General features: G+C 46.8%; 2 protein-coding genes and 1 long non-coding RNA gene across 5 annotated transcripts in view; 2 read left to right on the top strand and 1 right to left on the bottom strand.

Annotated features, from left to right (window-relative positions):
- Nucleotides 1-8978, bottom strand: part of LOC116268906 — a 49900-nt gene extending 40922 nt beyond the window's left edge. For both annotated transcript variants that reach the window (XM_031650653.1, XM_031650652.1), the window contains exon 1: nucleotides 7682-8978. In XM_031650653.1, coding sequence (XP_031506513.1) covers nucleotides 7682-8080 — 399 coding nt within the window. In that variant the 5' untranslated portion in view covers nucleotides 8081-8978. The remainder of the gene's footprint in view (nucleotides 1-7681) is intronic.
- LOC103875939 lies at nucleotides 729-7258 on the top strand. Its single transcript, XR_634964.4, has 4 exons — nucleotides 729-1406; nucleotides 3480-3558; nucleotides 4483-4556; nucleotides 5725-7258. It is a non-coding gene; the product is annotated as an uncharacterized LOC103875939 (long non-coding RNA).
- On the top strand, nucleotides 8978-13518 carry DUSP6 (dual specificity phosphatase 6). 2 transcript variants are annotated; one of them, XM_003906935.5, is made up of 3 exons: nucleotides 8978-9950; nucleotides 10572-11009; nucleotides 12036-13518. In XM_003906935.5, exons 1-3 carry the CDS (start codon nucleotides 9551-9553, stop codon nucleotides 12341-12343), a joined length of 1146 nt encoding a protein of 381 aa, XP_003906984.1. In that variant the 5' UTR covers nucleotides 8978-9550; the 3' UTR covers nucleotides 12344-13518. The 2 variants fall into 2 exon arrangements, with proteins under 2 accessions (XP_003906984.1, XP_021778439.1); XM_021922747.2 differs by lacking the exon at nucleotides 10572-11009.
- Nucleotides 13519-15473: the final 1955 nt, after the last annotated feature.

Below are 15473 nucleotides of genomic sequence, written 5' to 3'. Positions count from 1 at the left end.
CAAAAGATACTTTAAAGACGTTGAGATGGGGAGACTATCCTGGATTACCTAGGTGGGCCCAATGTAACCTCATGAGTCCTTAAACGTAAAAGAGGAAGACAAAGAGCAAGTCAGAGAGATACAGCGGTGGAAGAGGCAGCAGAGATTTGAGCCATGAAAACCATGTGACCTGCTATTGTTAGCCTTGAAGACACAGGAAGGGGGGGCACAGGCAAAGGAATGCAGGTGGCCTCTAGAAGTTGGGAACACAGCAAGCAAACAGGGACCAGAGTCCTACCCCCCTAAGGACTAAATTCAGCCAACAACCTGAATAATCAGGGAAACAAGTTTTCCTCTAGAGCCTCCAAAATGAAAAGCAGCCCTGCTGACACCTTGGGTTTAGTCCAGGGAGACCCACTGGGGACTTATGACCTACAGAACTGAAAAATAATAAATTTGTGTTAAGCCAAAAACAAAAGTAAATTACCATACAGAAAATATAACAAAAGAACAGAGAAATCCCATCAGTAAGGCTTTTTCCCTGGGAAACTGGATAGGCAGGGGCATGACCTAGCAAAAGTTTACACTTTTTTTTTTTTTTTTTTTTTTGAGAGGGAGTCTCGCTCTGTAGTCCAGGCTGAGAGTGCAGCAGCGCGATCTCGGCTCACTGCAAGCTCCGCCTCCTGAGTAGCTGAGACCACAGGCGCCCACCACAATGCCTGGCCTTTTTTTTTTTTTTTTTTTTTAAGTAGTAGAGACGGGGTTTCACCTTGTTAGCCAGGATGGTCTCGATCTCCTGACCTCGTGATCTGCCTGCCTTGGCCTCCCAAAGTGCTGGGATTACAGGCATCAGCCACCACACTCGGCTGGGTTTACTTCTGAGGTTTGGGTAAGGAACCTAAAACTTCTGGTAGGTCCAGAAAAACCTGATGGATTTATACCAAAGGATATACCTATCGAATGTTTAATAAAACTAATCTTGGAATCCTATATGTGCAAAAATTAGTATAGAAACTGTGCTAAGCAGGTGTCTGTTTACTCAAGGCTGGGTATGCTTCTACAATGTGGCTTCTAGCACAGCCTTTCTCATCTGTCGATTAATGGAAGTTTCCTTCCAGTCATGGGAGAGTGGCTCTCATGCGCAGCTCTGACCCTTCCCTCTTCCCCTCCCCTGTATTCTGAAAAGCTCCTGCTGGGCATGAAGTCGGAGGGAGAAAGGAAGTTCCCAGAGAATGGGACTTCTTACATGCAGGACTCATAATATAAATGTGTGTTTCCATTAGGTGCCTTGAACCCAGATCGAGAGACGACGGCTATGTGGCTCAAGCTAGTGGATTTCCAATTCCCCTCTTGCACAACATGCAGTCCACAGGATCAGCTATGAGCCAGCATTGATGGAACAGGGAAAGTACCTGCTACTTCAGCAGGTGAGTCCTAGAATGATGGGGAACCCCTGGTATGCAGTGTGTTTTCACTGTCCCAAAACTATCCAGGTATCTCAGCCCATTGAGAAACCTCAATTTCTGGGTTGCTTACCTCAGCAACTAACAGGGGCCGTAAAGCAGTTGATTCTGTTCGTTGCAACTTTTTTTCAAAAATGTGTATGGATTGTTTTTCTCTTCCTAAGAACTAAATTAACACTGTAGTGTTTTTTTCTGTTATATGATCCCTTTTCAGCAAGGTCAATAAACATTTATTAAGAGTTGTGGTCAGGTGCGGTAGCTTACATCTGTAATCCCAGCATTTTGGGAGGCTGGTGGATCACTTGAGGCCAGGAGTTCAAGACCACCCTAGGCAACATGGTGAAACCTCATTTCTACTAAAAATACAAAAATTAGCTGGACATGGTGGTGCACGCCTGTAATCTGAGCTACTTGAGAGGCTGAGGCACAAGAATTGCTTGAACCTGGTAGGCGGAGGTTGTAGTGAGCCGAGATCGTGCCACTGCACTCCAGCCTGGTGACATAGTGAGACTGTCTCAAAAAGAAAAAAAAAAAAATTGTGTGTGTGTAACAATAAAAACAGGTAGCAGTCAATGAGTTATCATTCTAGGACTGTTTCTACCCCCTTTACAAATATAAATCACTGATTGCAACAGCTCTGTGATAGAGTATTCCTATTTTACAGATAAGGAAACTGAGACATGGGGAGATGAAATGGTTTCCCTGAGAGTCATAGGGCCAGAAAGTAGGTAAGCTAGGATTAGAATCCGGGTTGGCCTGATTCCACAAGTCCTAGTCTGGACTAGCAAGATAAAATTTAACAAATTATGTAGAAGCTATCATGGTAGACCAGGTTGAATTCATTTAGGGCCACTCATCAGGTTGGGAGCAGTGTGTACTAAGGAGTTTTGAAGGGACTGAGAAGCAAGTTTGGATTCAGCATAAATTACCTGACATTTGAGCCCAGGCTTCCCCACCATAAAGTTGTGATAATGGTATACTTGCTTTGCAAGGTAATCACAATGGTTAAATTTAACCTGTACAATGGTTGGTGTAGAGTTAAGTTGTAGCCACTATGTTGTTATTTCATGATATGTCCAGATGTAACTTTTATAATTAACCCACCAACAGCCTTAAGCAGTGTTGTTTAGACTGGAGTTTGGGGCTCCCTAGGATTCTATTAATATATTCTTGGGGGATCTGCAAGTTCTTAAGTTTGAAAAAGTGAGCTAGAGCATTCTTGTACTGTGGACACACACAGTTACTTCACTGATTTCTGAAGCAAAAATAGGGTGGCAGGAAATAGTACCCACTTAGAAGAATAATGAGTTCTCTTACACAACAGCTATATGTACTACTCACACCTGCGTAAATAACGGAACACAAGATGGAGAGAAAAGTCACCAGAGGAAACATAGCCCACACAGGGAGGCTCAAGGCAAATATTCCACATGTAGATGCAACATGGATAATGCCCCTGACACCACATGTGTGGTGCTTCATGACAGGACATGAGAAGGTTCTGGAGAGCTGAATACATATAGCCTCTCACCTCCCTGGCTGGCAATGTAAGCTATCCTTTCCCACTAAGGATCATCGCTGGGGCTTTCGAAACAGAACAATGGGAAACAAGGTACCCTCATCTCCTTTCCAAAAGAAGGTAAATGTGCTTACTCAGAAATGTACTGCAGAAATGCCAACATCGTGACAGTTTCTTATATATACATTTATATATACTTTTTACATTTCCTGCTTTGTAAAAATAAAGGATAAGGAAGAAGAATCAATGAATATTTTCCCAGTGGAAGGGATGGAATTAAAACATCTGAAATAAAAAATTAACATTGCTATCTTTAAATGAATTTCTTTGCTAGAGACTGTCTAGCTTTAAAAAAATTCTAGATAAAGTCTCTACGGGAGCCTGAATGTAAATTAATTTGTCTTTCCTCAGATGATTGGAAACAGAAATGCAAGAAAGCTGACGAAGACCATAATTTTTAAAAGCTTAGCCAAATTGGCCAAAGTCTGAATTTCACAATAGTTTATATTTTTCTTCAGGTGGGATCATCCTGGCAATGCACGAATGTGCCATCTCGTTCACAGGGAAGCTCCACTCTCCCACTAGATATGCCTGTGGGTGAGTGATTCTGGTGTTGCTGTCCAGCTACCTCTGCCTTGAGGTCTAACCTAGCCTGCCTTTCCCCTTCCCCCACGTTTTTGGGGAAATCATTAACCCGTGCTCAGTAAGACCTTGCAGCTCCTCACCATGGGACAAGCTGCACGGAGCTTTCACGTGAGAAGCAGTTTGATAGCAAACCTGGATCTGCAATTCCCAGGGGCTGCCCTCATGAAATTTTAATTGGGGGCTATTTGAAATTCCCTTTGGCTTTCTCACAGCCTATCACTGCCTATGAGTCATGTTACCTATTGTCAGTTCCTTAGGCCTCCTGTGTTCCTCAGTTGCTACTGTTGTGGTACAGCTTCTTGGTATCTTTTCTTTTCTTTTTTTTCTTTCTTTCTTTCTTTTTTTTTTTTTTTGAGATGGAGTCTCGCTCTGTCGCCCAGGCTAGAGTGCAGTGGCACGATCTCGGCTCACTGCAACCTCCGCCTCCCTGGTTCACGCCATTCTCCTGCCTCAGCTTCCCCAGTACCTGGGACTACAGGCGCCCGCCACCACGCCCGGCTAATTTTTTGTATTTTTAGTAGAGACGGGGTTTCACTGTGTTAGCCAGGATGGTCTGGATCTCCTGACCTCGTGATCCGCCCGCCTCAGCCTCCCAAAGTGCTGGGATTACAGGCGTGAGCCACCGCGCCGGCCTTTTGGTATATTTTAAAAGCACTCGTCAGAAGACTTTAGGGTGAGTTTCGTGCACCCCAAATACGGTTAAATTCAGTTTTGAAGTTTCGGCTGCACTGAAAGCTACTGTCACTTTGAGGGCCTACCTGGGACCCCTAAATGCATTTACATTTTAAGTCAGAACTTCCCAAACTCTTCTTGTTTGCTGAAAATCTGTTTAACTGTTTTCACATGATGTGTTAATAAATGTCATTGTATTCACAGAGATTATTCCAAGAAGATTAAAGGTCATGCTAGCCCATTTGGATCTTATAAATCGCAAGTGTCCTTGAACTCAGGTAAATTCCTGCAAAATTGGAATGTTTCTTGAATTGCTTTGAGAAAATTTTATAACCAAAGGACACAGCTTTTTAACAAATTGTCTTTTAACTAACAATTTTTAAGGAACTTTCCAGAGGGAAACACCAGGAGGAATTCAAGCACAAGCACAGGCGCTCAGTGCACACATACACACACACACACACACACGCACACACAGAGAGAAATGAGGATCTATGAAAGTGCTTCTCTGCACTCATGAGAATGGATCACAGATGATCTGCTATCTCCAGTCTTTAAACACAGCCCTCTTCATATGAATGATATCCTCTGTAGGGCACCGAGGCCTCCGGAATTAAGGAAGCCTATAATTCTTCCAAACTACTAGAGCCCTTATCTCCTAAGAGACCTTTTCCTCAGTGCCTCACAGGAATGGCAAGATCACCACCAACAGCATGCCTTATGCAGGAATGAAGTGGCGATATATTTTTTTAATTTTTATTAAAGTTCTAGGGTACATGTGCACAATGTGCAGGTTTGTTACATGTGTATACATGTGCCATGTTGGTATGCTGCACCCATTAACTCGTCATTTACATTAGGTATATCTTCTAATGCTATCCCTCCCCTCCCCCAAGTGGTGATATTTTAAAAATCATCTTCTGAATACGGACTTTGTGCCCTACACTTCTCGTGTGTCATCTCAGTTGTCTCTACCTCACAGTCCTTTGAGGGAGGAATATATATTTCCCAATGTTACACACTTCCGAATTCCTTTTCTTGCTTTTTCTCTATAGCGCTTTCACTTTCTAATATATAATTATTTGTTTTATTGGACTGTCCTCATTAGAATGTAAACTTCAGTAAGGCAGGCTATTCTTGTCTGTTTATTCTCTGCTGCTTTCCTGGAATCTAGAATAAATGCGTCAATGAATTAATGAAGTGAGGCCCAGACGACCAGTGAGTGACAGAGGTTTGAACCCAGGCTTATGTGCTGTGCTGATGCACTAGATAAGCAATGGCACTTGATGGCACTTGAAGATTAGGATCTACGGCATATTCTAAGGGAGAGAGAAGCCGCAACATTTAGTGAATGGTTGACTGATGAAGAGTTGCGTGCAAAGAAAACCACTGGTGTGTAAAAGGAGCAGGGAAAGTAGCCTAACTTTTGATCTTTGACCTCTGTAGGGAGGATGCAACAAAAAACGTGAGGCTGGAGAAAGCCTGGAGGTCAAAATTCAAAATGCTTCCCTTGAGATTCTTCATATGTGGGCAGGGAATACCACGTGGAGGTGAGTATAGTGTCCACAACACTATATATAATCCGTGCATGTGGGCATCCTTAAGAGTCTGTAAAGGGTTTGGCCTCACGTCTTGACACTCTCCGTTGCTACTGTGTGACCTTGGGCAAATTCCTTAATCTTTGTAAATGGGGATAATTTACGTCTTTTCTGAAGACTGTCCGAAATTATGCACGTAAACACAGAAACAAGACGATACCACTCATCGTGTAGTAAGTGCCTAATAGGCATTGTTACATCAGTTTGCTGTGACTGGAGAACACAGTGTTTCAAAGGTAACCAGCAGGGAGAAGTCAGAAATGTAGCTGGGTCCATTCTGATAATCGTGCTAAAGGATTTTGATCCTGGTCTACGATAACACCTCCTTTACTTGACAGCTGAATTGGAACGGATTAAATCGGTTAGGGTAGTACCTCAGAGGGCTTTCCTGGAGATGAGCGAGTGCAGGCGGGCTGTCAAGCAAGCCTCAAGGGGCATCTGTGGGATGCCCAAACCGTGCCCCCAAACCGAGGCCTTTTCACAGATCCTCAATTCAGAAGCATAAAAAATTAATTCCAACAGCTAATAGCACCCCACCACCACTTTAGGACATTTCACCGTACCCATTTTGTTGTCACAGGGACCCTATGAAGCAGATAGTTTTATCTGCATTATAAAGAAGACTGCAACTTAGAACAACTAAATGATTTAACTAAGGGCGCATACCTAGGAAGAAGCGGGGGACATAATGCAAACGAGGGCCGTCCCACTCCAGAAGCCCTTTTCTCAGCATTTCTAGGACTGAGCGGTCAGAACGCCACTTAGCCAATGCGCCAGGAAAGATCGGCATTCCCTTGGCAATAGAGTTCAGAAGCATGGGTAAAAACTACAGTTTCGATGTATCCTCTCGAATCTATAGTCATACTCAGGTAGCTGCGTATTAAAACAGGCAAAGTGGAAACCCAACTTCCCTCTTTCTCTCTTCTGTTGGAGGTGCTGCGCTGAATCTCCAACAGGTTTGCTCTTCTCAGTTCCTCTGCAGGGCATCCTGCCTCTTCCCTCCCTGTCCTCCCCAGGTCCCAATGACTGAAACGTCTCGGGGTGGGAACTTCTGTGACAGATCGGGGAGGATAGGGGGAGTCAACTCCAGCGCAGGCCTCCCACGGCTGAAACTAAAAGATATCCAGTGAAATATAGGAGTTTTGTTCCAAGGGCTGCCCAAAAATGGTGCGGAGAAGAGCTCGGCAATCCCCACCTTCGTCGAACACGCTCCTCCAGGGGCGGCCTGCCTGCAGCAGAGCTCCAAAATTGGCAACCTGGGCCTCGCAGCCGCCTTTTTTTAGCCTACATTTCCCAAACCAGGGAAGAGGCGGGTAACTAAAAATGCAAATTGCAGCGGGGGTGTCAGCAGGCATGCCCGTGGGTGCGGGGCGTCGGGCGAAGGGAGACCCCGCGACCTTAGGCGCCCTCGCGGTGTTCACGGTGGGCGCAAAGCGCAGCGAGGGACGCTCCCCAAAGCCGCACCCCGCCGGGCGGCTGCCCCCGCTTCCGCCTCTCAGGCATCGGCGGGACAAAGCGCGGCCTCTTTTCCGCCGGGGTTTAGGGAGGGGAGGCCGGATTAGGGCCCGCGCCTTCCGGCCGCGGCCCTCCCGCGCCGAGCTGGCCGCACACAGGTGGTTTTCCGCTCGGGAGGGGCAGGCCTCGGCACTTTTATATAACAATAGAGCTCTGCGCGCCGGGAACGCGCCTCCCCGCCGCCGCGGCCCCCACCCGGCCACGCCTCCATCCGGCTTCCAGTCAGTCCGCCCCGCGGCGCCTGGGCCGAGCGCTCCTCACTGGCCTGGCCGGCACCTCCCCACAGTTACCTGCTGGCTCTGCAGGGCGGTAGAGACGTTCCCCTCGACTCCTTGGGAGCCAGGAGCCAGGGGGGTCCAGGCAGGCACTCGTCCTTGGTCCCCCCACCCGCCCCACATCTTTATGGAACCGGGAGTCCCGCGCTCAGCCCGGTACCCGTCCACTGCATCGCGCACATCCCCCTGCCCGCCAAGCGGGGAGACGGGGACAGCGGGGCGGTGGCAGGGAGCGCAGCGCGCAGGCGCGACTAGTGCTCCCCGGAGTGCCCGGCGCTGGACAAAGGGAGGAGGCGGCGGCAGGAGAGGGCTGGGGAGGCCCCCTCTGACATGCCTCCCTGCCAACTGTAACCAATCGTCAAGCCCCCCTGCTGAGGCCCCGCAGCCTGCAGGCCTTCCCCACTCCTCGCCCATGGCGGGGACTGCCGGCCTGGCCCCGCGCGTCCCAGCACACCTCGCCCAGGCAGCCCCGCCAGACCGGCTCCTCCGTCAGAAGCCGAGCTCCTTGCCCAGAAATCATTAACGAGCGCGACCCCCCAGCAGGCGACGGTGGTGATGGGGTGGGGGGAGAGATTTAGATCCCCGGAACAATGGCTTGTAACTCCCCATGCCGCTGGAGCGGAATACAGTAAAAGCACTGGACTGACCTAAGAGTTTGTTTCTGCACTCTACACTGTTTTAAAGAAAATAAAATGTTACTTTAAGAAAAAAGGTTTCCTTCTGATTTTCTGGACAACCAGACGTTTGTTTGTTTTAAAATGTTTCAACAAAATCCTGGTTTGTTTCGAAATATGTTGGATTAGCATTTAACACCTCATCGGTCACTAAAGCCCAGTCAGTTCACCAGCCCCAACACAGCCTCGGCTAAAAGAACATCAGAGCAAACAGAGCTAGGCCTTTAAAACTGGCAAACAAATGCCACACACCGCCTAAAGAAGGGGGGTTGGGGGAGGGGAGGGTTAAGGCGAACTTGGGTCCAAATGAGTTTGAAGAGAATACAAAGAACAAAAAGTCAGCACAAGTTTTCCTAAAGCTAGCTCGCGAACGCTAGCGTCGCGAACAAGGGCTTTTGTGCATGCTAATTGCGCCATTGGTGCGCAAAAGTTCCGACGCGAAGTGTGAACTCTCAACAGAAGGAAACATGAGACAACTGAAGTGCCCTGGTTTATGTGCCCTGCTCCTCCTCCGCTGCCGCCTCCCCTTCTTTCTCCTTCCTCCCGCCGAGCCCGCTGTTGCAGCTTGTTTGCACTGGGGCTTATCCGGAGCGGAAATTCCTTTCCGTTTTTGTGAATGACAAACTCATTAACAATTCATCAACACAACCTGTTCCAGCCGGCCCGTCCCCACGGCAACAGCCCCTTCCGCAGCACGCTCATTGGCTGGCCCGGAGAATGTATCCATTGAGACGCTCGCTGTTTGTATCCATTGAGGAGCTGCCTCGCGCAGGGGGTGTGCGAGGCTGAGTCCAAGGGATAGTGAGCAAATCGAGTCTTAAATAATCCGGGGAGAAAGACGCCCGGGTAGATTTGAGGTGCAGACTTGGCGGGAGGGATTAGGAGCCGCTAGACTTTTTTTCCTCCCCTCTCAGTAGAACTGAGTCCGAATTAATTGGATTTCATTCACTGGGGAGGAACAAAAACTGTCTGGGCAGCTTCATTGAGAGATTCATTGACACTAACAGCCAGCGGCTGCAGCTGGGTGCAGAAAGAACCTCCGGCTTTACTTCTGTCTCGTCTTCCCCAACCGCTAGCCTCGGCTTGGGTTAGGCGAGGCGGAATTAAACCCCGCTCCGAGAGCGGCAGCTTCACGCGCGGTGCGCTCGGCCTATGCCTGCCCCGAGGGGCGTCTGGTAGGCACCCCGCCCTCTCCCGCAGCTCGACCCCCATGATAGATACGCTCAGACCCGTGCCCTTCGCGTCGGAAATGGCGATCAGCAAGACGGTGGCGTGGCTCAACGAGCAGCTGGAGCTGGGCAACGAGCGGCTGCTGCTGATGGACTGCCGGCCGCAGGAGCTGTACGAGTCGTCGCACATCGAGTCGGCCATCAACGTGGCCATCCCGGGCATCATGCTGCGGCGTCTGCAGAAGGGCAACCTGCCGGTGCGCGCACTCTTCACGCGCGGCGAGGACCGGGACCGCTTCACCCGGCGCTGCGGCACCGACACAGTGGTGCTCTACGACGAGAGCAGCAGCGACTGGAACGAGAATACGGGCGGCGAGTCAGTGCTAGGGCTGCTGCTCAAGAAGCTCAAGGACGAGGGTTGCCGGGCGTTCTACCTGGAAGGTACGCGCCCGGGGAACTCCGCGCGCGGGGCAGGGCGAGGGGCGCAGGGCTGCAGGCGGGGCGCGTGGACTGAAAATGCCTCTGCTGCGCTCAGCTGGCGCTTCGGAGCCGCGCTGCTAGCCTAGGGGCCGGCAGCCGGCAGCCGGCAAGGTATTGGCCGCGAACCGCGCGTTCCGCACCAGAGAACCGGGCCGGCTCAGAATCCACCCGCTTCCGGCTGCGGGTACCGGCGGTTTCTTTCTAACGGGTTCTGCGCCTTCTTACCCAGAACATTCTCCTCCATCACCCTATTTTCTATCGTTCGATTTTGAATTAAGATTTGGAGGACGGGAGAGATTGTTGGGGATGCAAATTGGCACATCCTAGCTTTCAAAATATTCCAAAAAGTTGCCATTTTGTGTATTTCCGGATTCAAACGAATAAGGGTTCTCTGGCAAGGCGGGCCCGTTCGTTCCATTCCCGAGGGTGCACATTTAAAGTGTATTTCTATTATTTATGGTTCTGTATGTAGGGGGTTCGTAGGGTGCTTGTGGTGTTCCTTGCGCCGGGCTGCGGTTCTTACAAGCTGTGAAAACTACTACGGCTTCTCGGGTTACACGATTGCTTTTCTCTTTCTGGCAGGTGGCTTCAGTAAGTTCCAAGCCGAGTTCGCCCTGCATTGCGAGACCAATCTAGACGGCTCGTGTAGCAGCAGCTCGCCGCCGTTGCCAGTGCTGGGGCTCGGGGGCCTGCGGATCAGCTCTGACTCTTCCTCGGACATTGAGTCTGACCTTGACCGAGACCCCAATAGTGCAACAGACTCGGATGGCAGTCCGCTGTCCAACAGCCAGCCTTCCTTCCCGGTGGAGATCTTGCCCTTCCTTTACTTGGGTTGTGCCAAAGACTCCACCAACTTGGACGTGTTGGAGGAATTCGGCATCAAGTACATCTTGAACGTCACCCCCAATTTGCCGAATCTCTTTGAGAACGCAGGAGAGTTTAAATACAAGCAAATCCCCATCTCGGATCACTGGAGCCAAAACCTGTCCCAGTTTTTCCCTGAGGCCATTTCTTTCATAGGTGAGACTAATTAATAGTAGTCGTTCTGACATTTAAATGCAAAATTCCCAGCCATTCATAGAGTTTAAGCTGTTAATCGTTCTTGCTGCTTGCTAATTTGTCGTACTGCAGGTCTCTAATTTTCCTAAAGCGTCCTTAATTCTGGTTTATCTTCTTGCTAAGGGAAGAAAACCTGCCTTTTGATATGGCTGCAGATTACAGGTGTATTTGAAACACTGTTTCTTTGAATCTTTGAATTCAGTCATTTGACAGTCGTTCATAATCGGACAACAGATTTTTCCCACTGTCTTGGACTCAGGGGAAGGGTCAGATAGAAGTATTCACTATAGACAGAAATTCCAGCATTGCTTTATAATTTTAAAAAACCTAGGAGTTATTTTAGGACGTCAAGTTAGTTGTTGGAAAGCAGTATGAATGCTAAATGTTATCCAGTTGAATGATACTGTGATACTGGTAACAGTGAGACAGTGGGTAACCTGAGCCCAGCAGGAAGAACTGTGGGCTGGAAGCCTGGGAGAAGTGAATCTCCAGGCATTGTAATGCATTTCCTATTACAAAGGAACTCATTTTCAGGCCATGTCGACATCCTGTTCCTCCTAATGGGCCGTCCCCTGTGACTTCCCTCTCTCTTTTAAAATGCCTGAATACCTCCATTGTTAGCTGCACAACATTTGGAGAATAATTTAATAGACCCTTGCAGTCTGGTTGTCTGTATAAAAGGCATTCACGAACATATTGCAGGGTTTCTGGTATTCACATGCTGAGGCAAAGAATGCACCCATTAAGGAGTTTTTTGTTGGCAGAAACTTAATACAAAAGCTCTCTTTTCAGAAAATATCTGAAATATGTAATTGTGTCCAGTTTACATGTTTTATTTCAATGATACATTTTCTGCTGCTTGTAGGGCTCAACTGCCACACACAACTATTATTACTATTATATTTTTAAGTTCAGTTCTTAGACTGATCATTCACAAAGGGTGGTTTTCAGTCTACTGAGATCTTGCTTTTCTTTTTGTGTTCACAGATGAAGCCCGGGGCAAGAACTGTGGTGTCTTGGTACATTGCTTGGCTGGCATTAGCCGCTCAGTCACTGTGACTGTGGCTTACCTTATGCAGAAGCTCAATCTGTCGATGAACGATGCCTATGACATTGTCAAGATGAAGAAATCCAACATATCCCCTAACTTCAACTTCATGGGTCAGCTGCTGGACTTCGAGAGGACACTGGGACTCAGCAGCCCCTGTGACAACCGGGTTCCAGCACAGCAGCTGTATTTTACCACCCCCTCCAACCAGAATGTCTACCAGGTGGACTCCCTGCAATCTACGTGAAAGACCCCACACCCCTCCTTGCTGGAATGTGTCTGGTCCTTCAGCAGTTTCTCTTGGCAGCATCAGCTGGGCTGCTTTCTTTGTGTGTGGCCCCAGGTGTCAAAATGACACCAGCTGTCTGTACTAGACAAGGTTACCAAGTGCGGAATTGGTTAATACTAACAGAGAGATTCGCTCCATTCTCTTTGGAATAACAGGACATGCTGTATAGATACAGGCAGTAGGTTTGCTCTGTATCCATGTGTACAGCCTACCCATGCAGGGACTGGGATTCGAGGACTTCCAGGCGCATAGGGTAGGACCAAATGGTAGGGTAGGAGCATGTGTTCTTTAGGGCCTTGTAAGGCTGTTTCCTTTTGCATCTGGAACTGACTATATAATTGTCTTCAATGAAGACTAATTCAATTTTGCATATAGAGGAGCCAAAGAGAGATTTCAGCTCTGTATTTGTGGTATCAGTTTGGAAAAAAATCTGATACTCCATTTGATTATTGTAAATATTTGATCTTAAATCACTTGACAGTGTTTGTTTGAATTGTGTTTGTTTTTTCCTTTGATGGGCTTAAAAGAAATGATCCAAAGGGAGAAAGAGCAGTATGCCACCTCTTAAAACAAAACAAAAAAATTGTGCTCTTTTCTAATCCAAAGGGTATATTTGCAGCATGCTTGACTTTACCAATTCTGATGACACCTTTATGGACACTATTATCACTAAGACCTTGTTATGGTGAAGTCTTTAGTCTTTTTCATGTATCTTCCTCATGATTTTTTTCTCTTTATGTAGTTTGACTATGCCTTACCTTTGTAAATATTTTGGCTTGTGTTGTCTCAAGGGGGATAATCTTGGAAAGACACCAAATCATGGGCTCACTTTAAAAAAAAAAAAAAACAAACCCTTCAGCTGTGCTAAACAGTATATTACCTCTGTATAAAATTCTTCAGGGAGTGTCACCTCAAATGCAATACTTTGGGTTGGTTTCTTTCCTTTAAAAAAATTTGTATAAAACTGGAAGTGTGTGTGTGAGCATGGGTACCCATTTGATAGGAGAAATGCATTTGATTGTGAAGAAGGGAGAGTTAAATTGCTCCATTATGTTTGTGGTGTAAAGTTTTGAGCTGGAATTTATTATAAGAATGTAAAACCTTAAATTATTAATAAATAACTATTTTGGCTATTGAGTGTGTATTTTTTTAAAAATCTCAGTTACGCCTGTGTATGAAGTGACACATTTTAGAGCTTTTTCATTCAGGGATTGATTTTGACTTGTAGGCGTAGCAGGGCAAAGTTCTTTTTAAGCTTTTCCTAGAATGTTTTTCAGCAGCAGTTTATGAAATGCATCATTTGTCACAAAGATGACATCCTAGAATGGACTATCATGTATATGAACAATACCTTTTATGAGTATAGTTCAGGCTTAAAATTTTAAAGCCCCTGAAGAAAAATGAATCTATAGAGCATAGCTTGCTGAGGAATAAAATTTGGATATTAACCACAGAGAGGTGTAGCAGAATAACAAGATGACAGCCACATGTTAACCTCCTGCCTATCCTTCACTGTCAGGATCCTCTGCTCCATAATGCTGAGATAATGCCAAGAAGGAAGGAGGGATAATTCCTTTTCCAGTCTGTTGTTACTGGCAATTCTACCTGCAGATATCCTAGTGTGAGAAGGATGAATCCAGAATGATGTCTCCATTTTTTTCCCCTAGCATGCGTGTGGCAAGGCATATCTAAGCTTCCTCACTGTGTCAGGATATGGCTTTAGAATTTTACATTGGCACTTAGGAGGCAACTTAGTCATCCCTGTTCTAATGTGCTTTTTTGTTTAACTGGTTTGGGATGTGGGTCAGAAACCCCTATTGAAACTTGTGGGGATTATCTTGAATAGTTTCTTTCCAAGCTAAAGGCTTTATATCTTGTCATTTTTCTTGGGACCTACCCTCTCACCTCAGGTGTAAAAATATACAAACCAAAATAAAAGGCAGGTGTATGGAATCAAGAGAACTAGAACATACCTACATCTTTTTGCATGAGCTCAGGCCCTTCATGTGAAGTGGGGAGAAGGATGAGCTTTTTACCCACATGGCACGTGTTAACTGCTTGGTCGTCTACACTTCAGGAGGCAAGCGGCCTTCGTTCGATGGCAATCATATAAAACTGTCCACGGTGATTTTTAAGCAACTAAGTATAAAAAGCAAACCGAAATAGTGCAAAAAATATATATACCAAGTCAGTCTGTCCTATTTGGGTGTCCCAAGTCAGCAAGAGCACAGAAAGGAGAAGTGGATTGCAGTTCAACTTGGCTTGTGTTAATCCAGTTCTGAACGGTTTCCGCTCCTGGCATTCCCTAAACTGCCTGTTCAAAGTAGGGATTTGCAAGCAGCGTTAGCAATTTCCTGTCCAGCTGCAGCTCAAGTAGCTGAGTGCTTTTCCCCCCTTTCTTTTCTCTGATTTCTTTTCTTTTTCTTTTTCTTTCTTTCTTTTCTTTTTTTTTAAACTATGGGCTGTGGATAATTTTAGTGCATTTCCTCTTTGTGGATTATTATCTCTTTCCTCCTAGAACCTGTATACATTGAGTTCCTACTGCTTGGCTCAAGCCGACAGCTGGCCTCCCCAGCACTTCCTCTCGTTTCACTGTGGGTTTGTTGTTTGTCAGTCCACTTCTGAAATTAATAATGTTTTCTGGCTAAGTGCCACAAGCCATTACCACAAAGGGGAAGTAACACATATGAATAGCAGGAAGCCATGCAGGGTCACAGTATGAGCTGAACCTGTGGAGGGAGCATAATTGAGCCTGGCCCATTCAGCAAGTGTCTGACGGCAATTTGGGGAGAGGGAGCTTGCTGCATCTAAGCAGCTCAAGCTGTGAAAAAAACAAAAAAAGTTTCCAATAAATTGGGAGCAAATGGTCTTTGTCACCAGTCTGAATAAAGGAGAGAGAGTATGAAGAGCTTAGAGCCTCCATAAAGTTGCAATGTTTGAGGTTTCTCCCCCTTCTCCTGACATATTGTTTCAGAAGGCTGGTGAACAGAGGGGTGCCTGTTTCCCTCTATTCTCACCAAAGGACTCATGTTAAATGGGTGGTTTTTACGGTTCACATAGGCCAGAAGATTCAAAGAGCTATTCTCTT

This window comes from Papio anubis, chromosome 9 (assembly GCF_008728515.1).
Source record: "Papio anubis isolate 15944 chromosome 9, Panubis1.0, whole genome shotgun sequence".
NCBI classification, from domain to species: Eukaryota; Metazoa; Chordata; class Mammalia; order Primates; family Cercopithecidae; genus Papio; species Papio anubis.
This window is presented reverse-complemented; position numbering and strand designations above follow the sequence as displayed.

Bases quoted from the DNA above. Each gene is read 5' to 3' on its own strand.
- DUSP6 (XM_003906935.5), top strand. From the start codon at position 9,551: ATGATAGATACGCTCAGACCCGTGCCCTTCGCGTCGGAAATGGCGATC. The intron at 9,951-10,571 runs GTACGCGCCCGG...TCTTTCTGGCAG, and splicing joins CCGGGCGTTCTACCTGGAAG to GTGGCTTCAGTAAGTTCCAA. The intron at 11,010-12,035 runs GTGAGACTAATT...TTGTGTTCACAG, and splicing joins TGAGGCCATTTCTTTCATAG to ATGAAGCCCGGGGCAAGAAC.